Here is a 24,179-nt window from a genome sequence, read left to right as displayed (position 1 = left end):
TCCATTTAATGGCATATTCCCTGAAACTTTCAGTTGGCTTCTTCTTCAGGTTTGAAAGGGAATTGCGGTCTGGGCAATGTCGATGTTGTATTAGAATTGTCTGACAAAGGCCTGGGCCATGTCATCCCAGACATACCAGCAAGATGTGTCTTGATCTATAAACCATTCAGAGGCTATTCCCGTAAGGCTTTCCCCAAAATAAGCCATCAGTAATTCTTCCTTTCCTTCCACACCTCTTAGTTGATTGCAATACCTTTTCAGGTAGGCTATGGGGTCTCCATGTCCATCATACTTTTCAAATTTGGGAGTCTTGAAACCAGGTGGCAAATGGACATCGGGGAATATACATAGATCCTTGAAGGCAATAATCTTCTGACCTGCCAACCTTTGCATGTTTTTCAACTGTTGTTCTAAGCTTTTCATTCTTTGGGTCATTTATTCCTGTGCCATCTTTCGGGCAGGCTTCTCAATCTTTGCAGGAAGATCAAATAGGTACGAGTGGTACTCAGGAGAGTTATACTGTCCTTGCTGGGTAGCAAATTGTGACTCATGAGTTTTCCTAGCCTTTACGTCATATAACTCTAACAAATTTCAAATCGTTGTTTCCCTTTTTAGATCTAATAAAGGAAATAATATTATTCTATTTATACTTTAACACACTTGCAACTACATAATAACAAGAATATCATTTAACTTAAACATATATATATATATATATATATATTCATGACTTTAACACACTTGCAATTACATAATAACAAGAATACCATTTAACTTAAACATTCATAATGCAAACAAATAAAAGATTGGATTGGAAATGGACCTTTATATTGACTGGATCAAACTTTATACTTCTGTAACTTAACCATCCAGCCGAGAACAAAGACCACGATAGTAAACCTTTGACAGCAGCAACCTCGACGGACCTCTCGAACCACAAACAGAACCAACAATCTGTAACCTTGAAACTCCAAAACTCCGATACTAGTGTACTAGGTGGTAATGGAGCTATTTTGTGAGGTGTATTTGGACTGATTTTCAGTTGGGTTCTTAGCTGGATTTTTGTCGTATTTTTGGGGCTGCTTCGGGTGGTTTTTCAGCTGGGTTTGGGACTGATTTTCATTGCTTTTGCGGGGGCTGGTTTAAAGGTGATTTTCAGGTGGTTTTTATGAAGTTTAGATAGTGTTTTTCATAGTGTTTTTGGTGAGTTTCATGGCTGAAACTCGGTGCTATTTGGTTGAGCTTTTTAATGGGTTTTTTGGGTGAAGTTTCATGGAGGAAGCTGGCTGGGGGAAGAAGAAGTAGGCGCTAGGATTTTTCTTTTGCTCTCTTTCGTCTTTATCTTGTGCATTTTCAGATCTGTTTTTCTCCTTTTTTGTGTGTGTACATATATTAAGAAAAGATGAGAGGTGTGTTGAAAATGAACGATGGGTCAAGGAATAGTGACACGTGAATAGTGTAGTAGGTGGGTGATGAGACAAGGAATTAATAAAACGGGAGTGAGATGTGACACGTGAATAGTGTAATAGGTGGGTGATGAGACAAAGAAATAGTGTAGGGAATGTAGGAAGTAATTTTATTAGATTTGATCCGTAATTGAAATAAATTCTTCCGCCCTCTACCTAATAGACTTTGTTAAAAATATTACATATTCTCTAATAAAGCCTACTAATAAAAATAATATAAAAGTTAAAATATCAAAATTAAACTTAAAACTATTTAAATACTAAAAAAAGTGGTAAAATTTTTAAATATAATCAAAAATTAGGTGCTCGCAATGTTTAAACTGAAATATAAGTAGATTATCTTTGATGCATGGCTACATATATAATATATAGAAGAGGAAATCCTTATGCAAGCCACAAGCTCGTGCATATATACGTTATATTTAGTTGGCACAAGTATATCTAAAACTCGTGGATAGTACGTATGATTTGAAATTTGGTGGAATGAATGGAATAGTTATCACGCCAAAAAAAAACTAGGGCTAACAAATGTTTCTGTAATCTATTGGCTACTTTTTTAAAAGCAAAGCCATCGTAGTCATATTGCTTTTCTACAAGTATTTTGACCTTATTATACATTTATATGCTAGTAATCATATAGAAATTTTTTAATTATTATTATTATATGTATATATTTAACTTATTTTTATTTTTATATATGATGATGGCATGACTTATTGAGCTTAAATGGAGAAATATGGTCAGTGAAAATTCATATAGCCGACTCTAATCTTATTTGAGATTGAGACAAAGTTATTGTAAAACCGCGATTATGGTGGGAATTAAACTAGACTCCTATCCGTATATTAATACCCAAACGAAGAATACATAAGAAAGAGGAACATGGTGCCTACGTTCCTCAGACAATGTAGATTGAAAAGCCACAATCTATGGGTACTAAGATTTAATTTGTTTTTTCCTGTTTGAGTTGTTCAGCCTTTTCTTCGTCAAACGCTGTAATATTACACTACTGGCCAGTTATTTTATCTACAAACAAGCAAGTTTATCATCCGATATTCTTTTCGTTTTTCTTTTCTTTTTCATTGCCCAATATAATAGCTTATTTGGCCAAATTTGTTTTTGTCAAAAGTATTATTTTTTCAAAGTTAAGGTATTTTGAGTAGTTTTTAGAAGGAACAAAAAGTGCTTTTTAGTAAAATCAAAAGCTATTTTTGCGAAATTGAAAAAAATAGCTTCTTTCAAACGTATTTTGTTGAAAAACACTTTTAAGAACCAAAATAGCTTCTTTCAAACGTATGTTGTTGAAAAATACTTTTCAGAAAATCATTTCTCATAATAAGCTGATTTTGGAAGCCTGATCAAACACACTATAAGTGTCGTTGTGACTTTTTTTTAGGGTACAAGTTAATCATCATCTAAAAAGTTCCAAAATTACCATGCAATTGTTGCATGTATTAACTTAAAATTAGGTCGACATAGCATGTGTTAAATTTCCCCCCATTTAAACCGTAGTAGTCCATTAAAATGCACCTCACAATATAAACTTTTCCTATTTTCTTGTGTATACACTTCATAAATTACCTTGGAGCAACGGTAAAGTTGTCTCTGTGTGGCTTATAGGTCATGGGTTTGAGCCGTGGAAACAGTCATTAATGCTTGTATTAGGATAGGATATTTATATCACACCTCTAGAGGTGCGACCCTAATTCGTCGGACCTTGTGTGAATGCGAGATGCTTTGTGCACCGATTGCCCATACTTAATGAATTACCTTAGTCGTATCCGATGCGACGGACTTTAATCTTCACTCTAAATTAGAATTCGCGTTTATCATCCACGTAGTCCTTGACAGGTAGAAAAATAAATGAATATTGTAACAACCCAATTATATGATCTGGTTCATTATCAATCATTGGCTGAACTTCTGGTGAAGTTGGTGACAGGCTTGAAACCTAAATATAGAAATTCTACTAATGTTTATCCGTCAAAGTTGTTGAAACGGACTCCCTGTCCTCGCATGATAATCCCAAATAATATTCCTTTAGTTTCAATTTACGTGGCATAGATTGACCGAGCACGAAATTTTTAATAAATAAAAAAAGATTTTTGAAACCTACAATAATATATGTGCAGCTATAACTAAAAACTTCTCATTAAGAGAAAATTTGAAAGCTTACGTTGAATTATTTCATCATTTAGAAAGCTACCAATCGTTTTGCAATTTACTAAAATAAAATGTTGCCTACATAACTGAAGCCCCTACTAGTTGCCCTTATAGACGTAGATTTAAAATAAATATGTGAAAATTCAAAAAAATTGAGTTCGATAACACAATAAGCATGTCAAATTTTGAAACAACGGCTTAGCTATTTTATATACATGTGATACAGTTTATACTTTCCACTCCTGCCATTTGTTTCTTCAATAGAAGTGAGAAATCCTACTTGGGGTGGTTTGGTTTGCAAACATGCTATTCTGGAATTGTAATATGAGGGATACAATACAGGGAGTAAATAATAATGAACTAATTTAATAAAGATACGTTTTTGGTAGATGTTTGGTTAAAAATAAATATAGTGATATAATATAAATTATGTGTTTGATTTTATAATAGATAAACTTAGATTAGCTAATTTCAATGTTAACCTTTTAAGGACTTTGGTAAGCGGGCTTTGGAGAAGTGGAGAAGTGCACTTTTGTGCTATCTCGGGATTGTTATCCCACATAATTAAATGTGGTATAAAAGTAACACTAAAAGTATATATCACTAATTTTGAAATTGCTTATAGGAAATAAAAGTCCAATAAAACACGAAATTAAATAATTCTATATTTTATTTGTTCTTTGCTTAAAGCGTGGATCGATCGTGTCACAAATGGAATCAACAAAATACGAAATAATGATAATAATGGGAAACTACAATGAAACTATAAGTGGAGAAAAAACATAAGAAGATACGAAATTAAAAACTTCGCATAAATGTACATGTTATGATTATATGAATAGTCTATGAACTTGAATGTTCTCAATATATGACTGGATCTACCTTTTCGACTGGACTTGATTTATGGCATGTTATCACTGACTTCACCTTGAATTATATATGCGTCTTACAGAGCCATACATGAGCAGAAGAGAGTGAAATGTAGCCAAGGACGACCTGCCGATAAGTCGTTGCATTGGCTGCAACATCTTGACAAGTCTCCTTGGCTGCAATTCACTCGCTACCTCTTCATGCAATGACTCTCTAGACAAATTATGAGCAATTCAACTGGATGTAATTTGTGAAACAATTACTGACTTCACCTCGAATTATATATATATCTTATAGAGCCTTACATGAGCAGAAGAGAGTAAAATGTAGCCAAGGACGACCTACCGATAAGTCGTTGCATTGACTACAACATCCCGGCAAGTCATCCTTGGCTGCAATCCACTCCCTACCTCTTCATGCAATGACTCTCTAGACAAATTATGAGCAATTCAACTGGATGTGATTTGTGAAACGCAATCACTGACTTCACCTCGAACTATATATGCGTCTTACAAAGCCTTACATGAGCAGAAGAGAGTGAAATGTAGCCAAGGACGACCTGCCGATAAGTTGTTGCATTGGTTGCAGCATCTCGGCAAGTCATCAGTGGCCGCAATTCACTCCCTACCTCTTCATGCTATGATTCTCTAGACAAATTATGAGCAATTCAACTGGATGTGATCAGTGGCGGAGCCAGAATTTTCGTTAAGAAATATATAAAGTAAACGTATGAGGAAATTAAGGGGAGTTAATACATAGTATATATAATTTATTTTTTTTACCTACCTACACAATGTATTTTTCCCCCGAAGGGGTGTCATTCCTTCCTATAAGGTGGCTCCACCACTAGATGTGATTAATAAAACGCAAACTCGAACTATATATGTGTCTTATAGAGCCTTACATGAGCAGAAAAGAGCTAAATGTAGCCAAGGACGACCTGCAGATAAGTCGTTGCATTAGCTACAACATCTCGGCAAGTCATCCTTGGCTGCAATCCACTCTCTACCTCTTCATGCAATGACTCTTTGGACAAATTAAGATCAATTCAACTGGATATGATTTGTGAAACGCAATTACTGACTTCACCTCGAACTATATATGCGTCTTACAGAGCCTTACATGAGCAGAAAAGAGTGAAATGTAGCCAAGGACGACCTGCCGATAAGTCGTTGCATTGGCTACAACATCTCGGCAAGTCATCCTTGGCTGCAATCCACTCCCTACCTCTTCATGCAATGACTCTCTAGACAACTTATGAGCAAATCTCCATAAGTAGAATAGGAGAAATTATATGTCTTATGATCACTGGTTTCATGCATATGTAGCCCTTGGAATGTCTGAATGGGCAAGATTGTGTGAATATAATTTATAGGAAAAGTAGAATGAAGGGATGGGACAGCATATATTCGTCTATGTCCCAAAATAAACATGACTTTGCCGAAAGTGGAAATATGCCCATGCCTCTTGTATTGCACTAATAATAGAAGCTCCGTATATGGTCCAAATTTGGACCAAGTGTAGAGTCAAAGGGATAATATTTGGACCGCTTGTAAATAAAGTATTGGTTGAAAGTGATCCATTTCTCATCAATCATCATAATGGATCATGTTGAGATAGAAGAAACGCTTCAAGGGTTATTATTACTTAATTATGAGGGGCTCAAAATAAATTGTGGGAATTCATTCTCAAACCCCCTCTTTTCCCTCCTGAGTGAAGGAACCTTGCCTTGCTTCCTGTTCATTTGTGAGTCTGAACCCGATGTCTTTTTCAAGAGGTGATTTTAAGACTCAATCAACGGAAAATTTCGTAGTTCAGGTGACTCACAACTACGACGTGAATCGATCATGACGAGAATGGACTTAAATTTTTGTAATGTAACTATAGTAGAAGAGGTAGAGGCAAGTTCTCCTTCCTTCTCGGCCAGATGAAGGTGATATAAACTCCATTTACGCGGTTAAGGCTTGATTTGACCTTGTGTTCTCGCGTGTCAAACGCAAAGTTTTTCGTGGCTAACAAAAAGACAGTTTATTGAATTGAAAAACTATGTAGGATTATTACATAAGGGAACTGAATCGGCTATCCGCGCGCTGCCAATGAGTCTACCACAGCATTATCTTGTCCGTAGACATGACAGACCATTGGCTGTTAGGGGCTGGATCCAGCCTTATAGATATAGGCGCATTTGAACTCATAACTTTTCTAGAGTTGAATTTATCTATATAAAAAATAATTAAACAGTTGAAGATATTGAACTATATATGAGCCCAAAATTTTCATGAAACCATAGAATTAAAATTCTAAATCCACCTCTATTGATGATAGATGAATGTCTTTTTGTGACAAAAACAGTTCTTTTTTATAAAATAATTCAAATAATAGAATTTAACATTTGAAACACTTGCTACAACTGATGCTTGGGTGCGTTGCCCAGGAAGGCTTTCGACAAATCTGTATTTCTCTAGTACGTTCCTAATTGACATTTAGTCCATGACCTATATGATCATAATCTAATGCTAGATTGCTCTTAGATGAAGTGTCTTTTATGCAATAAGAGAACATGTCCTCAAATTACTAGAAACAAACACCCCTGATACAGGGAAGCTAAAGATTTAAGGTTCCAAATAAAAACTTAGGGTTCCATTCAATACAAAATAGAGTTGTCTTTGCTCAAGAATCATGTTTGACCTATTAGAAATGCATACTTTTGCGAGAATATGGCCCTATCTTCTACAATATTCTAAAGCCATTAGGAAATGGGTATTTTTATCAGTCTGCCAATTCAGAGACATTAGATTCTTTTCTTCAGAAACTCAGCGACTACACTGGAGGGGTAAACACCAAATATCACACGGTAAAGGCACGATAATTGCCATCCCTCATAGAAACTTCACTTGAATAGCTCCGGGTTCAGCCAGTCCCTACCAGAATGAATTAGCAGAAACAAAAGATTAGTAACTAATAAAGAACATTGTGGACACTTGCAGGGTTCAAGCAGACTACAGTATATAGTTCTTACTTGCTAATGTCATCCAGGTGATCGTCGAAATCTACAATATCCTTCCATTTCCCTGACGAGATATAATCTAGAAGGACAACATTTGCAGATGGCTCCTTGATTTTCAGAGGGCCGCTTGCATCCGCTCCCACTAGTTTCCAGTTCCTAGATACTTCCTTAGTGTAAAGCTGAATAAAATGCAAATGACATACAGTAAAGGAAACCATTATGACGATATGAATAACTTGTTTAAGTATAAATCTATAATAATCATAGTCTTATACAAGCAAGACCAGTAATGACAAAGACACAAACAAGTGCAGAGAACGAGCTTTAAAGTAAACCGGTAGGTAGACCTATGAATTAGCTTGCATTGCAATACGTAACACAATTATAAATGGAGAAACAAATTAATACAGAGCATAGCGATATTGACTCTATAAAGTATCTCTACGCAAATTTTTATCTAACTGATTTCCAAATAATCACATCTAGAACCACTGGATATATTGGTAAAGACGATGCAGAGAGAGTCTGATTTCGCCCATGGCAAATGATACAATTTTACAGCAACGCTTTACTTATTTTATCATGAATTGCAAAAAACTACAGCAAAAGGACTCTGAAGTCAAGATTTTCAGGCCAGCGGTCTTAAAAACCATTGAAACTCTTTCATAAGAAGCTACTCATTCCAGACAATTCTCTGTTTCCATGCAGATGAAACCAACTAAGGACTTTATTTCATCTGAATGAGTTAAAGCAACTTTCTCCTCTGATGCAAGCTAAGCATGGTGATTCATCTTCATCCAGATTATAACAGAACATAGAAGGTCCAATTCAAATACAAATTTGGGTTCTGATATTATTTTCTCCTGAAGTTGTCGAAGTGGGGGTTCTAATTCTTTCTATATTCAAGATATTTATAGTTTAAAGGAAGAGCCAACCCAACAGATATCAGGTGAAGATTTAACCTATCCAAACCTCCATGGTTCCACCTATACAAAATATTTCATTTTCCTCTGCAATCCGTAATGAAGCAATGCCATGGCCTTGAGAAGACAAAACAGGGGTGACTGAATTGAAGATATAAATCATATGATTTTCCCTTATCCGAACGGGTCTTGCAAGAAAATATGATTTTATATTGAGCTCCAAGTATACGCCATTTTGAATGGGATGGCTCCTACCAGCTCTTCCTCACCCCCCACCCCAAAGAACCACACATGTGAGTTTCCCCGCATACGACTCAAGTGGTGACTCCAAGTGCGCAAAAGTATGGATGATTTCCTTTTTTTGTAAGATTTATCTTTTTCTTATTTTTTGTATCAATTATCTAAAACATATATCTTGAACTGGGCTATCCGAACGGGTCTTGCAAGAAAATATGATTTTATATTGAGCTCCAAGTATACGCTATTTTGAAGGGGATGGCTCCTACCAGCTCTTCCTCACCCCCCACCCCAAAGAACCACACATGTAAGTTTCCCCGCATACGACTCAAGTGGTGACTCCAAGTGCGCAAAAGTATGGATGATTTCCTTTTTTTGTAAGATTTATCTTTTTCTTATTTTTTGTATCAATTATCTAAAACATATATCTTGAACTGGGCTAACCTCCAGCTAAATTTAGCATCTGATGGAAAGAGGGATGCACAGTAAAAGATCAAGTCTACCTCCATGCATCTTGAAACAGCCACTAAAGCTAAAAAATCTTCTTCTAACTTTGACCAAATTCAAGCTTTAAATAATCTCCTTAGAAAGGGATTTAACATTTCAACCAGACATACCATATTTTTGTTAAGTACTTCAGGCAATGAGCTGCTCTAATAGGACTTTTCGACATAGAAAGCTCTCAAACAGACCTCAAAAAATACAAATGAGGTACTACTTGCACAATGAAAGAGACAGGAAACGAATTTGAAAATGGTAGCAGCAGCCGTCAACTAGTATAGAGTACCTTGTTATGGTCTGTTTGGAGCTGATTTTTCCTTTGGTACCAAAACAAGTTTACAGGAGTTAAAGACCGATTGAAAGATTCTTATAGGAGTTAAAGTGAATGACAAATAGAAACAGTGGAGACATCATGCATGTGCTAGTGGCAGAAGCACCATATGTGAATGCTCGGTATTTTCCAAAAAAAAAGTTATAGAGAGAAGAATGATGAAGCTTTATCGAACTTCAGAAAAAAGAGAACAATGACGAAGGTAGACAGCGAAGAAGGATTATCAACTGCTTTTCCTTCATGTCAACTGGCTAAACTAAAAACACTGCAGATAGAATATGAAGGGAGGATTTATATTTGTTCACCCAGCGGAAATAGAAAAATGAAGATTATTGCGCACAAACAGTCTTAGATGAGAACTTGATTTCTTGACTCCCATAGTTATCAAAACAATAGGGCAAAGTTCTCTATCGTCAAACAACAACATGTTCTCTAGTACACAGGAAAGAAGTAATAACCTTCGGCATTTGGATAAAAACAAAAGAGTAAGGCAGCCACATTACTCCAACTAATTTCATCACGAGGCGTAAATGGGACAGATTCCCTGCGAACCCAGTTGTTGTAGGAGATAAATCATAAGGCAGCTAGAATTTCTTATGAAAGAACAAACAATAGATAGAGAACTGGTCAAGTACTTGGTAAAGCTAAATGCCACAAACTTCAAATTTGAATGGCATGAACTAATACGAAATTTGACATCAATAATTAACCAGAAGGGTAAAAACTTAAAAATACACTTATAAGCTTCAGTTTCAAAAGCCAATAGCTCCTTAAAATGAAATGCACATACCTGCATTACAGGACTCCTGTCTTTCCCCTCCTTTAGTAAAGCTTCAAGCTTCTTATTATCCAACTGAAAAATGCAAGAAACATTAAGCTTAAGCATTCTATAACTTAAAACTCAAAGATTGAAACTTTTGAATTAGAACTATGTTGATTAAATCAAAAAGGTACCAGAAGCAAAGCAGCTTGAGGGAAATATTTGAAGATGTGATCTGCAATATTCTTGGCCACATTCCCAACCTCAAAATCATCAAATCTTTCGTTTGCGTGAAAGTAACCCACAATACTTAAACCTTTATCAGCATAATACTCCTCAATCTATCCAAATAAATATTCGAACAAGATCAGAGATCCAAATAAACTACAAGTAGAAGGGCACAGTGTATTTAAGCTGAAAGCAGTGAGACCCACTACCTTCTACCCTAGCAACATATATTTATTGGAAAATTCTCCAAAAACATTGATTCATACTCGATTCAAATCTATTTTCATACAGAAGTAATGGATACTGTCCCAAATTTGAAAGTATTGGATTTAAGTTATATACATTGAAAATGTACTATTTTTTACCTTGTGATACAAGTTACCATTTTTTCTTAGCAACTCCCTCTATTCCATTTTATGTGGCACTCTCTCCTTGTTAGCCAGTTCCAAAAAGAATGACACTTTTCTATATTTGAAAATAATTTAACCTTAAGCTTCCCATCGTAACGTTAATGGCATACTTATATAGCCACATTAATATTTTAGGCCACAAGTTTGAAAAGTATTTTTTTTTCATGCGCTTCGTGGCCAATCAAACACAAAAACGGGAGTATCAATTAATGCTTATCATAATGATTAACCAGTAATTAATAGTTACCTGGTTGTGTAAATATCTTTCACACCATCAGCTATTAAGACTTTAAACTCGTATTGGATTCATTTATACTAGGATTTAAGTTATACACAGTGAGAGTGTAATGAATTTTTTGAACTATAAAATCATATCAGATTCATTTATACTAAGTTCAAATTGATTATCACAAAGATCAGTAAGCCACACCGACATTTACAGATATTCATTAAGACTAAGTTCAAATCCACTGATTTTAAATTCTAGATGCAAAGTTGATAGAAGAAAAGGGGGACTGACTTACCATGATAAGGGAAATTTCGAGTGGAGGAAGGAGGCCAATCTGAGAGTGGAATAACGGAACGGATTCGACGATTTCAACGGCAGTGTCGTTGCCGGATATCCGGCCGAGAAGAACGCCGTTGACGGAGGAAGTCTTGTGCTTGAGGGCATGTAGGATTAACTTGATGTACGCGTTTTGATGAATCTCGTAATTTGATTCGCCGCCGCCCATCTCGAACACGAACAATTTCTGTAAAATCCTTTTGCAGGCGCCGGCCAATAATAATCTGTTTCTACGTCTCCAGAAGTCGATGCTCTCTGTGTAAATTGAATCTGTCACTACTCACTACTATTAGTCCTTTTTGGTGTTTTCTCTTTTGTTTTTATTTTTCTTTTTCATCTTTAGTGGGAAAGGCTCCAAACTAAAATAGGCCGTTTGGATTTTGTTTTAATATTAGTTTTTGAAAAATATTAGCCTTAAAGTTGATTTTTGAAGAATAATTATGTGTTTGTATGTAATTTTTAATAAAAAAAATAATTCTATCTGTATCGAATTCTATATTTTGTTAGATTTTATTGTTTGAAAATTAAATACTATATTTATTCTATGATTATCTTTCGGTCCACAAAAGTCCTCCCATTTACGATTTTCCACCGTGAGAATTTGATTTAATGTGGCTTATACTACTGAAGCCACATATGAGTATATTTGGATATTTTTAATCGCTTAGAGTATATTTGAATCTTTCTACTTGATCATGGGCATATGCTTAAAATTATTGCAAACGATATAATAAATCGTTAAATGGAGGGGTAAATAAGGGACGAAATTATGATGTGAGCTTTCATGGATCGAAAGATAAATAGAGGCATATGTCTATTGATCGATAGGTGAATGAAAGGCGAATTTAAGACATATCGAAAAGGATAATTTGGAAAAAGGGATAAATTTGAATCTTTCCCTTTAAAAAATAACATTATATTTTTAAAGCTTTGCAAATACTTCCATATGATTTAAAGATTACGAGAAAAATAGACTAAAGATAGTCCAACGACATATAAAAGGGATTGACTGCCTTAAATCTTAATAACTTTTAGAAATTATATATTGATATTTAGGGGTATGGACAAACGGATATAATCTAAAAAACCAGCTACCTCTTTTTCACTCTTTAGTTTGCCAAACACCAAACAAACAGAAGTAAATACATACCTGCACTTGGTATTTATACAAAACCAAGCGGTTTAACTGTGAGAGTCACAAATTATAGTGCAGATGCGTATGACCTAATCATAGTTAAGTGATAAATAAATTATATGCAAGACAAGTGGCACACATCCATTTGCTTGGTGCAAACACCCGGTTGGAATAAATTTTATTCCAAGCAAAAAAGTGCTTTAAAATGATTTGACTAACTTTTAAGTCAATCCAAACATCCGCTTGCATTCTTTAACTAGTTTAAGACACAAAAGGTTCAGGTTCACTGTTCTTTTCACTTCCAATAAGGACTTTACAATTCGATCAATGAAATGGATGAAAACTATCGGAGTTCCATGGTTCACATCACAATAGACACATAATAATTGTGCAGACTTTGTTCTAAGGCCGCTGGAAGAAAAAAGTACAAGACATGAAGTGTTTTATGAAATCAATTGCACTTGTCCTTGAAAACCTTTGCTACAAATGCAAATGAATTGAAATGAAAAGCACTTTCTCCAAAACATTAGCAACATGACCATCTCTGATTTGATTCATACTTGCTCCTCTCCATAGCTAAATGTTATTTTCCAGGCTTTCTTCTAGTTTTATGTCCCCGTGATCGCTTCATATCTTTAGCTGAAACAAAATAAGACGTATAACGATGTGATTCATTGTTAGAGCTGTATAGCCAGTATATCAAACAAGACTTCACTTAGTAACCATAGTGATTATTGCACTCAAATACTCATCCGTGTATCACTACAAACTCCTTTCCCAGCCAACAACAAATATAAAATTACAACAACAACGATAAAGTGGTACAAATATAAAGACTGCATATTATCTTGCCAAGATATGGATTGACTTAATTAACTGGACAAAGAAGGAGACGTCGTATTATGGACTAACCTGTCAATCTGCCAGCATCGTACAAAGCTTCCTCAGCGATAGGTCTCCACTGTTCAGCACATGAATGACTTATTCCCAAGCCAACACTAAGCCCTCTCAGTAATTGCAGAGTTCGAAGAACAGAGAAAAGTTCTTCTGGAAAAGCCTAACATCAAATAGAATTGTTTTTAGACTTTGATCCTGGTACGCAATTAACCTTACATGTGATAGGTAATTAATCAGCAAATAAGAAAGGCGGGTGAAGGACATGCAGATAGAATTGTACAATGCGTCATTACTTTACTAAGTAACAAAAAGAACTTGAGAAGGTATGAGACTGCATTTTTTAATTTACATCTCATTACAACATTTTGTGCATCGTGTTATAACTTCCCACCAGAGTCCTTTAGCCCAACGTAATTCTTTTTCCTGAATTGTCCGTTTTCGAGCCTGAAGCTCCAGACGAAAAGGAGATTTACTTGTCAAATTCACTTCATCCTCCTAATGCTATTCTAAGAAGTCATTTACTTTACGTTGCAAAATCAAGGGGTGAAAAGAAAATTGCAGAAGTGCCCCTCTTTTGGATTGTCCAAAAGTATGTCCACCTTCTAAAAGGGAAACTCTTTCTACACACTGTTCAATACTTCTCCAGTTCCTTATTACCGAAGCACCAACATTGGACCGACGGTTAACAAGTTTAAATTCTTTAGTGAGAGGTTATCAAAATAGAGCTGTGTCAACTCTTGTCTTCAATATCTATGACTAATCAAACTGGGTGGACCTAATGTAGACAGGTAGTATCATGTGGCAAAGTTCATAGATTCTTGACTAGTATATGCGATCCTTGCTAAAAATGATTAAAGTCGGTTAACTGTAAACACCAGAGGTTCAAAGCACAGGTACCACATACCTCAACTGCAATTTTTTTGACCGAAGATTCTTCCGAGAAAGGTTGCAGGGTCTTTACACCAGGTGGTAATTTTGTATCAAACATCCCTTGCGCCAATTTAAGCATTTCTTTCTGCTCATCCTCACAACTGCTCAGGGTGTTTATGCCAAGCTCCCTTTCATTCAAAGTGAGAGGTATTCAAAGACTTGGAACATATCAGTATTTATGATAATGTAATTTTTGCAACAACTCTAATTAATCCTACAGAAACAATTTTCCCGTTTCCATCTTTGTAGTCAGTCACAAGAGCAGTTGGTTTGCTCCAAGAAATCAACTGCATTTTCCATTCTCCACACTTGAATAGAATGCTAATGCTGTTTTCTTTTTCACATGAAAAAGGGTGTTTTACATTAACAATCTTGCCCCCCGATGAGGAATTCTTCACATTTCAATAACGTTGATTCATCCTCCCATTAATATTTATCCTATTTTCTTTTTCAAAACTGAAAGAAGATATTTTAATTACAAGTTATGGGCAGGAAATTTTAAAGGGTAAAAATTGTTTTTAATTGCCACTATCAACTTATTTCCATGTGACTAGCTAAAACTTAAACTGCTATTTTCTTGTCTATTTATTGTAGTCATTTTCTCTGTTGGAAGAATGGTTTTAATTCAGAGGTTTTGAGTCCTTCCCTTAGTATTTTGCACAATTTCGTTTTACCGGAAAGAAAACCAATTTTGAACATATAACAGGAGATTCGTAGGTAAATTCCTCACTTAAAACTTTCTTTGGCCCTCGTAGCATCGCCATCCGCAATAGCAAGAACGAGATTAGCATATCCAAGCCTGAGATTTTCTGGAAGATCCTTAACTTGTCCATAATCCAGCAATGCAACCTTAATAATTAAGAAAAGAATGGCATGATCCTTGTCAGCACTCTGAACAAGAACATTTTTATATGATTACGACTTTGAAACAAGAAAAAGAGAAGACGCATACTTGCCTCAGCACCTCTACAGATTAGAATATTCCCAGGGTGTGGATCTGCATGAAAGAAACCGCTCCTCAGTATCATCTGTCCATAAGCCAGGGACAAACTTTTAAGAATGTTCCTGCATGCACAAGTAACCAAATAAGAGAAGCTGAATGACGTTGAAAAGAGACTAGGAAGAATTGGAAACTACTGATAGTAATGATAGTATGGGAATAAATAATTTATGTAGAAATAAATTAACTGAAAGAGTCATATTAAGAGAATAAAGACTTCTCTATTTTAGGAAATATTTGAAAAGGAATAACAGAGTTCTGCATTAATTTGCATTACTGAAAAAAAAGGGAGGTCTTTGCAATAGTTAACATGGCAAAGAGCTGAGAAGTTCAAATGTAAAGGTTGTGTGGTGGAATGTTTTAGCACGGCAAATATCTCAAGCTATGTAGCTTTTGAGAATATACTTTATGCTCTTTAATAAATAGGTAGGTGGTGAGACATCTTCAAAAGTTCTTCTGGTTGAGAGGAGAGATTTTGAAGAATCTCATCTCTAACAAGATATAGGTGTAGAATGAGAATCTTTCGTGAGATAAGTGGCGTAATAACCTAGAACAAGTGTCGCAATCACCATAAAGTTTGTTAGTTCAGGAATAATTCAGAAACCAGCTATTTTTGTGTTAAGTTTAGTCTTGCAGAGATAACAAATATATCGAAAGAGATGGTGACCAAAATAAATTGAGAAGAGAAAAGATGTGGAGTGATCAGTACAGCAGTGTTAGAACCATAATATTGTAGAATACCAAATATGACGTGAAATCTAACTTCATTCTGAGAAATCTAGTTTCTTACTGCTTTGCCACTGCTGCAACTTTACCATCTGGACTTATGCCTCTCTTTGCCATTTCATCTCCCAGATTCAGGATCGGGGTTCCATCAATATATTCCATCATTAGGACCCTCCTATTACAAAATTTAGACAAAAAAAAAATGATTACTAAAGTAAATGAAAAGAAGTTACATTGTTAATATATAGTTCATAAATCTAACAGAAAATACAGACAAACCGAGGTTGAAAGTAAATAAACCTAACTTACATCTATTAGTAGTTGGAATGATGAAAGCAAACAAGATGTGAGAATTTAGTTTTCAACAATCTCTTGATCCACCTTATAACAGCAAGACATCTCAAATGTTCACTGAATATCAAAACCTACCAACATTTGAATATGAAAACATCAATTGGTCAGCAGCAGTTCACCTTGTGACAATATCTCGAAGCACCCGGGGAACAATAACTGGGGACTTTTTGTTATTTTCGTAAAGAAAACGCCGAATTCTATCCATTGCGTCAGCCTCTCTCAAGAAGTTGAATTCACACCCAATCTTAGATGGAAGAAGTGAAATCAGTTTATTGAAACAAAAGGATAAACAGAAGAAACTTGAACTATGAGCAATTAGGAGGCAGAAGAAATCAAAAAGCCTATGAGCTCGTCAGGAAGCTATCAGATCAAAAATAGAACCGCCTTTGGATCAGGTATGCAATTAGCTCTAGAAGAAGAAATAGTGCACTTTTAGCCTACTTAACTGCACACATGAGATAATTCAATTACGAAATCAAATATATGTCCAGAAGCTCAATGCCAGTTGCAATTATACTAAGTACTACTGGTATTATTGTTATTGTTGTTGTTAAATCAACAACAACTCTGACCATCGACTCATAACGCCAATCAACTTACATATAAGCATTAAAAATCATCATTTGCAAAATAAAATGTTGAGAACAAAGCTAAAAGAAATCTAAAGGCTTTAAATCTAATAATAATGTGTACAGATGATGAGAAGTAAGAAACAGAAACCTCAACATTCCCATTTTCTTTAAATAAGCATCATTTACCTACATTTTTTCCTGACCCAATGTTTTGTAACTAATGTTAAAAAGAAGTCCCGTCTCCGGAAAACATGTTTGCATCTACTTTCAGTTGTTTTACAAAAATGTTAGGGCCTGATGTTACAAAGAAGTCACGTATACAGGAATTTTACGCACCTGTTTCTCAATTTCCTTTGTTAAAGAGTAAAGATCAAATTTTATATCCATCTTCTGCAAGTATAATGCGAATGCTTGCAAGTTGTGGATATCGGTCATCATTAATTCCTGGACCCCAGGGTGTTGCACCTTGAGCAAGACAATGATGTTAGAACCTTATAATCGCATGAAAGCTGCAATGCTATGAGTCAAATTCTCTTACCTTGACAACAATATCTTTTTTGTCGCCTTTGAGCCTTGCTCTGTGAACCTAATTTCAAGTACAGAAAACACAAGTTGGACTACTTAGGAGTGAAATAATATTGATTTCCTCTTTATAACTAGAATATAGCTTTAAAATTGTTACATTTACAAATAATCTTTCATTTGGCTTTGAACTGTCATACAGGTTCAAATCATGTGGCCCTTTAAGAGATGTATAATGCTGGTTCTTAGGTTAAATCTACTGCTGTTATTGAGATAGGGCTCAGGCCCTACATAAACCATAGAGTTTAAGAATGTACTGGAGATTGAACAAAATCGTTTAGTGTAACTTAGGCCGCTTCTCATGCCTATCTATAGAGGTTCACCAAAACCGGATAAATCTGTGACTGCCTTCCTTTTCCTTACAGATTTGAGAGAAATGATAGTCCTCCGTTTATCTGCTAAAGATGTAACTGGCGACACTTTTGCCATTGCCACGCAAATAGGGCCCTATTTATGTGTGAATTACATGCCTAATATGTTTCACCACCTATTAATCAAAAAAGAAGAAAAAGAATCGGCCGGAGCGTGGAGGAAAAGGTTGCAGACCTAAAATAAATGAACAAATGTGTCACCTCACTAATTACCTGAGCTTTTAGACAAGGCTCACACACTTCACTAAATCCAAATGTTTACACTAGCTGAAAGGTCAATATTTTTAACATCTGTTTGAGAAATGCCCATCAGTCGGGGGCGGAGCTGGCATTGACGGTACGGGTTCGGTCGAACCAGTCACTTTGGTCCAAACCATGTATTTGTTTTAAGAAATTCATTCAATATGTACATATTATTAATTCAGAACCCAATGACTTAAAGGTATAAGACTTTCGAACCCATAAACTTCAAATTCTGGCTCCGCCTCTGCGGCATCGGTTGCTCTACGATGAGCTATAGCAATGCTTATGATCAAACTTAATAGTTACCTGTGCAATAGAAGCAGAACCCAGAGGATCAACGTCAAATCTTTCAAACAATTCATCAAAATTTTGACCCAATTCCTTCTCCAGCACAACCCTGACCATGTTATACGGTGTAGCAGGTGCTTGATCACACAGAGTAACTAACCTTCTCACCCATGCAGCAGGGGCCAAGTCTGGCTTCCCAATGATTTGAGCAACCTAATATTACCATCACATCCACTTAATCAAATCTCACCTCAAAACTATTTCCAAAGTATTTAATACGAACTGTAACTTTCGAGCGAAAATTTAAACCCTCCTATCATTGAGAAATATGGAGGCGATTTACTATCTGCAAGAGAGCTTAGAAGAATAACTTTTAACGCAATACATCAACCTCAAGAACGCTATTCTACTAACATACTGCACTACAGTCTACTGGACATATTCCAATGTCCATTATTCATGTAAACTTGGCCAAATTTATTAAAACAAACCATTAAATACTTCTTAGAAAGGAGGAAAGCAGCAATCTTTCACTTTCTTTTTTCTTTCTTTCCTCGTACAACCTATATCCCAATTTATATGATGCACTTTTTCTTTTAGTCTTTTCAAAAAGAATTAGGCATTTTTATATTTAGAAATAATTTAACTTTAAAATTCCCGCTTTACACTTAATGAGATGATTTATAGTCACACAATCTATGGATTGTTTTAGACCATAAGATTCAAAAGTTTTTCTTTCTTTCTTAAACTCCGTGCCAGTCAAAGTACATCACATAATTGAGACAGTGGGAGTAGTTAATAACAACAATAATATCTCAAGATTGAAAATTCTATCTTAGAGACAGATTATTGAATACCTTTAGGAAGAAGCCACCAAGGTCAGAGCACATATTATATATTTTGTCAGCTGCAAACTCGTGCTGCCTCTCCCACATTGCTTCTTGTTTTTGCACATCTTTTTCAAAGCCAACTCTCAATTGAAACACCTAACAAAGAGCAATTAAAACCCCTAATATACTACAATAAGCCAATGAACCAATAAATAACTCTCCAATATATAAAGGAAAATGCACAGAGTAATTAACCGAAAAAGAGTACTCCTCCTTCGGTCTCAAATTAACATCTAATTTTTGATAGAGTATTTAGCTCAACCAGAATTTAACTATTTATTACTCCCTTAGTCCATTTTATGAGAGTGGGTTGCTCTAGTGGTAAGCACCCTCCATTTCCAACCAAGAGGTTGTGAGTTCGAGTCACCCCAAGAGCAAGGTGGGGAGTTATTGGAGGGAGGGAGCCGAGGGTCTATCGGAAACAGCCTCTCTACTTCAGGATAGAGGTAAGGTCTGCGTACACGCTACTGGGTTGTTGTTGTTGTTGTACTTTCCTTTTTAATAGGGATGTCAATGAGGCGATGCGGATGCGGAGCAGTGCGGGTTTGAATACATGCGGGGCGGGTTTAAACATATACGGGTGCGGTGCGGTGCGGGTCGAAATAAATAAATAAATAAAAACTGTACGGGTGCGGTGCGGGTTTATAACTTCATTAAGGAAGGAAACTCAATTTTCTGCCTTAACGAAGATGAAACCCACACTGATGGAAATTGGGTCTAAGCTCAGTTAACTTCTAACATAATAAATTCGGTATTTCCAAATCAGTAGACTTTTAATACAGTAAAACAAAGCGATTAAATAGAAAAGTTATGTGGAGAAAGAATGAACAATTCGTTTACTAGTACCCAAAAGGAATTTACAGTAAGTCTGACACTTCTAAGATCAACAAAATCTGCAACTCTTTAAAATTAATAAAAAGTATGAGTAGATATCATAAATGTATAAAAAAAATTCAGCCAAAAGATTAAAAAATAAATAAACTAACAAAATAAAGGGGAAAAAAAGTTAACCGGGTGTGGGCGGGTGGACGCGGGTGTGGATGCGGAGCAGGTGAATGCGGGTGTATTTGCTATGCGAGGCGGGACGGTTTGAATTTTTGTGGGTTAAGAGAAAACCCACCCTGCACCGCACTGCTTGTCATCCCTACTTTTTAGTTTGTACCTAAAAAGAATGTCATCTTTCTATATTTATAAAAGACTTTAACTTTAAACTACTCATTTTAACCTTAACGGTATGATTTATAGCCACACAAATGTCGTTTTAGGCCGCAAGTTTCAAAAGTCTCTTTCTTTTTTAAACTCCATACCTCGTCAAACGCGGTTACAAAAAATGGCACGGATGAAGTACAATGTTGTAGTTTGATATCTATACCCAAATTCTTCAAAATTTGGGATTAACATCACTCTGCAAATTGGTTATTTCTCCTAACAAAGTACACTCAGCACACTTAAGAAAATGAAGAGAGTACCTTATAACCAGTATAGATATCTGTAACACGAATCCAGAACTGGAAAGAACGTTGCCAAGGTCTGAAACAAGAAGATAGCTTTTCTTGAAAGTCCTTAATCTCAAATTGAATATTCATAATTCTTCACAAGGCATTGGTTTTGGTAAATTATAGTATTACAATGAGATAAACCAATATTACAGCCTCTATATATAAAGGTTAAAGAGACCACATTGTAGTTTCTTTAAAGAGCCTGCATGGCTCAATATTACAACAACAAATTGAAAGGACATTAATAGCCATTAACCCATTCTTTTGCTTGTGGCTGAGAAAATACATTGGTATTTCTTTCTTTTCTTTTCATTTAATTTTTCTTGACGGTTTGCTTGGAATTCTAGTTAGCAGTGGGGGATTTTCTTGGAAATTTATGGATATTGGTTTGGCGCTTGAAAGAGATGTGGGGCTTTTCATGAACCAAAAAATTAAAAAGAATTGGGTTGTACCTTACGCCTTGTTTGTTTGCATTTAACACTTAAAGAAGGTCTGAATCTTAATCGTTCAAATCCCAAACATTAAGGATGTGTTTGGTACGAAGGAAAATATTTTCCGTAAATATTTTTCAATTTTTTCATATTTGGTTGGCTTAAATGTTTTGGAAAACATTTTACTTATGAACTCATTTTCCTCCAATTGAAGGAAAATATTTTCCTTATCGAGAGAAGGGAAAATATTTTCCAAAACTTTTCTCAATTTTTCCCACCCCACCAACCCTCCCCACATCCACCCACTTAACGCCATCCCACGCCTACGCACCCCACCCCCTCTCTCCAAAAAGGCTTTTGTTTTTCAAATTTAAGTTTTTTTTTTCGTCACCACCCACCCTACTACCCCGACCCCCTCACCCCCGAAAAAAATTATTATTTTTACTTTTTTTTTTCTAATTTAAAATTATTTTTTTTCATTTTTCTGCATCACCCACCCCTCACTGCCCCACCGCCCCCCTCCCCCTCGCGGAAAAAAAATTATTATTATTATATATTATCAGTTTTAGTTTTTTCATCTTTCGGTTTACACGTTCGAAATTTTACAAGTTCCAAAGTTATGAGTTCGGAGGTTTATGTATTTGGAATTTTACGGGTTTAGAAATTATAAAGTTTACGGGTTCGAAATTTCATGGTTTCGAAAGTTTATGGAATTTGTGGGTTCGGATGATTGTTGGTTCGAAAGTTTATGGTTTCATGTTTATTGTATCTAAATTGTTTATGAATACTCTTGAGAAGTTATTTTCCTTAATTTACGTACCAAACACCGGAAAATGAATAAGATTACTACTTGTTTTCCAAGAAAATATTTTCTTGGATGTTTTCCTTCATACCAAACACACCCTAAGTCATTTGTTTTTAAAGTCTGAATCTTAATTATTCAGATCTCAATCATTAAGTGTGTTTGTTTGTTTTTACTTCACAATCACTTAATGGGTCTGAATAGATCTATGTGATTAAGATCTATAACAGAGACTTAATTTCATTAAGATGCTCTCATCCATTTTTATTATTAATTTCCGCCACCGCCTACCATTATCGACTATCACCATGTCAGCACCACCACCACCACCACCATACCACCATCATCCTCAATCATAGCTGCCACCATTATCGACTATCACCACCCACCATGCCCACCACTCCTACCACCGTCATTCTCTACCACAATCAACACTCATCCACCTCAACTATCACAACTAACCACCCAATCACTATCAACAACCACAGCCGGCATTGCCCATCATTATAACCTACCTCCACCTTCCTCAATCACAACTATCACCACCACCCACCATTATTAACTATCACCACCCACCACCACCATCATCAATTATAATCGCCAACACTATCAATCGCCATTAGCTACTACCCTGAACCACCACCATCAACCAAAACTACCACCATCAACCACTTCTAGCCGGCATTCACCTGTTAGTCATCACCACCAACAACTATCATATTTTAAAAACTATATATTTTATTGATACAATATTAGATTAATAAGTATTTCATTTAAATTTTATGTTTATTAATTTTCAAATAAAGATAAGTTTTATACATTCAGATACTAAAAATCAAACAATGTTAATCAGTCAGTATTCAGAACTTAATACACATCTTAAATTTACAGATGTGTATTCAGATTCATATGTCTTAATCTTAATACATATCTTGGTATTCAGATGTCTTAATCTTAAAAAAAAAAAAAAACGAGGCCTTAGATATATAAACTTTCGGTCAATAAAAAAAATAGAAAAACTACCAGCTACGTCCATTTATAAGTAGTTTATTATAAAAATTGGTCAATTCATAAAATATTATCAATATTAGCCAATTAACTATTTATAACAAAAAAAAAAGGTCAAATTTTGCTTTTTTTAGTGGGTGTTATTAGAATAGATTGGGTACATCGTAAGGAGCTTGAATCTCAGTTTTGGGATGATTTGGTGGAGTTTTGAGGAGGTATTCATTGAAAATTCGAAGTAGAAGATGAACATGAAAAAAATATCATACGTGATACATGTATACGTGTGTGTGAAATATATGAGTGATACATGTTTGATACATGAGTGATACATATTTGATACATGTATCGTAGTAGAATTTTTTGACCTCGATTTTAATTACGAATTTTGATATCAAATCAGTCCAAATCACACCCAATATTCCTCAATTTTGTATATTGACTCATCTATATGTTTTCAATAAATTTCAACCATACACATTGAAAAATATCCTTTTTTGCTTAGATTTTTGAAATTTGACATTTACTTAGAGATTCCCAAAAAAAAATACTAAGTTATCCACAACATCTTTCCCATAAATGGTGTCAGTTATACGAGTGGTGCGAGAGAATTAGCTGCCCTAGATTGAGTTTGAAAAAAACTGTGAGATAATTGCTTCAGATTGCCCTCCACCAATGTACTTAATGGCTGATATGTGAAACATTTAAATAAAAGGCAGCCGATGAACGAAACATTTCGTGTTCATGAAGAGCCCGAAAAAGGGATGCAAGTTAAGAGAATGCGATATAGACAATCAACCCTAATGCATCAATGGCTAATTCCACAGCTCTAACTGTGATTATAGGTCAACACAAAAATAACTTTATTGTTACTCCAAGGTACCCTTCTTGTGGATGTGTTACCAAATATAGCATACCATATGTGATAAACCAATTCTTTAACTTCACTAATATACAACTCTCAATCACATTCATCATCACTAACACACAAAG

The 24,179-nt window shown here is 35.3% G+C and overlaps 2 protein-coding genes across 3 annotated transcripts; both read right to left on the bottom strand.

Annotated features, from left to right (window-relative positions):
• Nucleotides 1-7,040: 7,040 nt before the first annotated feature.
• LOC107807154 (ER membrane protein complex subunit 8/9 homolog) lies at nt 7,041-11,817 on the bottom strand. The gene is made up of 5 exons (XM_016631480.2): nt 11,421-11,817; nt 10,453-10,599; nt 10,289-10,351; nt 7,519-7,685; nt 7,041-7,420 (listed from the first exon to the last, which is right to left on the bottom strand). The coding sequence occupies exons 1-5, from the start codon at nt 11,628-11,630 to the stop codon at nt 7,390-7,392; spliced, it is 618 nt and encodes a 205-aa protein (XP_016486966.1). The 5' UTR covers nt 11,631-11,817; the 3' UTR covers nt 7,041-7,389.
• Nucleotides 11,818-12,815: 998 nt separating this feature from the next.
• Nucleotides 12,816-21,164, bottom strand: LOC107807155 (uncharacterized). Of its 2 annotated transcripts, none has more exons than XM_016631481.2 (12): nt 20,919-21,164; nt 19,417-19,545; nt 18,578-18,772; nt 17,614-17,661; nt 17,412-17,540; nt 16,623-16,747; nt 16,214-16,324; nt 15,380-15,488; nt 15,154-15,272; nt 14,398-14,551; nt 13,509-13,653; nt 12,816-13,235 (listed from the first exon to the last, which is right to left on the bottom strand). In XM_016631481.2, the coding sequence occupies exons 1-12, from the start codon at nt 21,033-21,035 to the stop codon at nt 13,180-13,182; spliced, it is 1,437 nt and encodes a 478-aa protein (XP_016486967.1). In that variant the 5' UTR covers nt 21,036-21,164; the 3' UTR covers nt 12,816-13,179. The 2 variants fall into 2 exon arrangements, with proteins under 2 accessions (XP_016486967.1, XP_075077638.1); XM_075221537.1 differs by lacking the exon at nt 20,919-21,164 and adding an exon at nt 20,461-20,597.
• Nucleotides 21,165-24,179: the final 3,015 nt, after the last annotated feature.

This window comes from Nicotiana tabacum, chromosome 9 (genome assembly GCF_000715075.1).
Source record: "Nicotiana tabacum cultivar K326 chromosome 9, ASM71507v2, whole genome shotgun sequence".
Classification (NCBI taxonomy): domain Eukaryota; kingdom Viridiplantae; phylum Streptophyta; class Magnoliopsida; order Solanales; family Solanaceae; genus Nicotiana; species Nicotiana tabacum.
The sequence above is the reverse complement of the archived record's forward strand: the minus strand, read 5'-3'. Positions and strand labels throughout refer to the sequence as shown.

Excerpts from the sequence above, each read along its gene's own strand:
- LOC107807154 (XM_016631480.2), bottom strand. The coding sequence starts at position 11,630 with ATGGGCGGCGGCGAATCAAATTACGAGATTCATCAAAACGCGTACATC. Across the intron at positions 10,352-10,452 it reads CTCAAGCTGCTTTGCTTCTG|TTGGATAATAAGAAGCTTGA; the intron begins GTACCTTTTTGA and ends TGCATTTTTCAG. Across the intron at positions 7,421-7,518 it reads CACCTGGATGACATTAGCAA|GGACTGGCTGAACCCGGAGC; the intron begins GTAAGAACTATA and ends TCATTCTGGTAG.
- LOC107807155 (XM_016631481.2), bottom strand. The coding sequence starts at position 21,035 with ATGAATATTCAATTTGAGATTAAGGACTTTCAAGAAAAGCTATCTTCT. Across the intron at positions 19,546-20,918 it reads ATATCTATACTGGTTATAAG|GTGTTTCAATTGAGAGTTGG; the intron begins GTACTCTCTTCA and ends GCTCTTTGTTAG. Across the intron at positions 13,236-13,508 it reads CGATGCTGGCAGATTGACAG|CTAAAGATATGAAGCGATCA; the intron begins GTTAGTCCATAA and ends ATTTTGTTTCAG.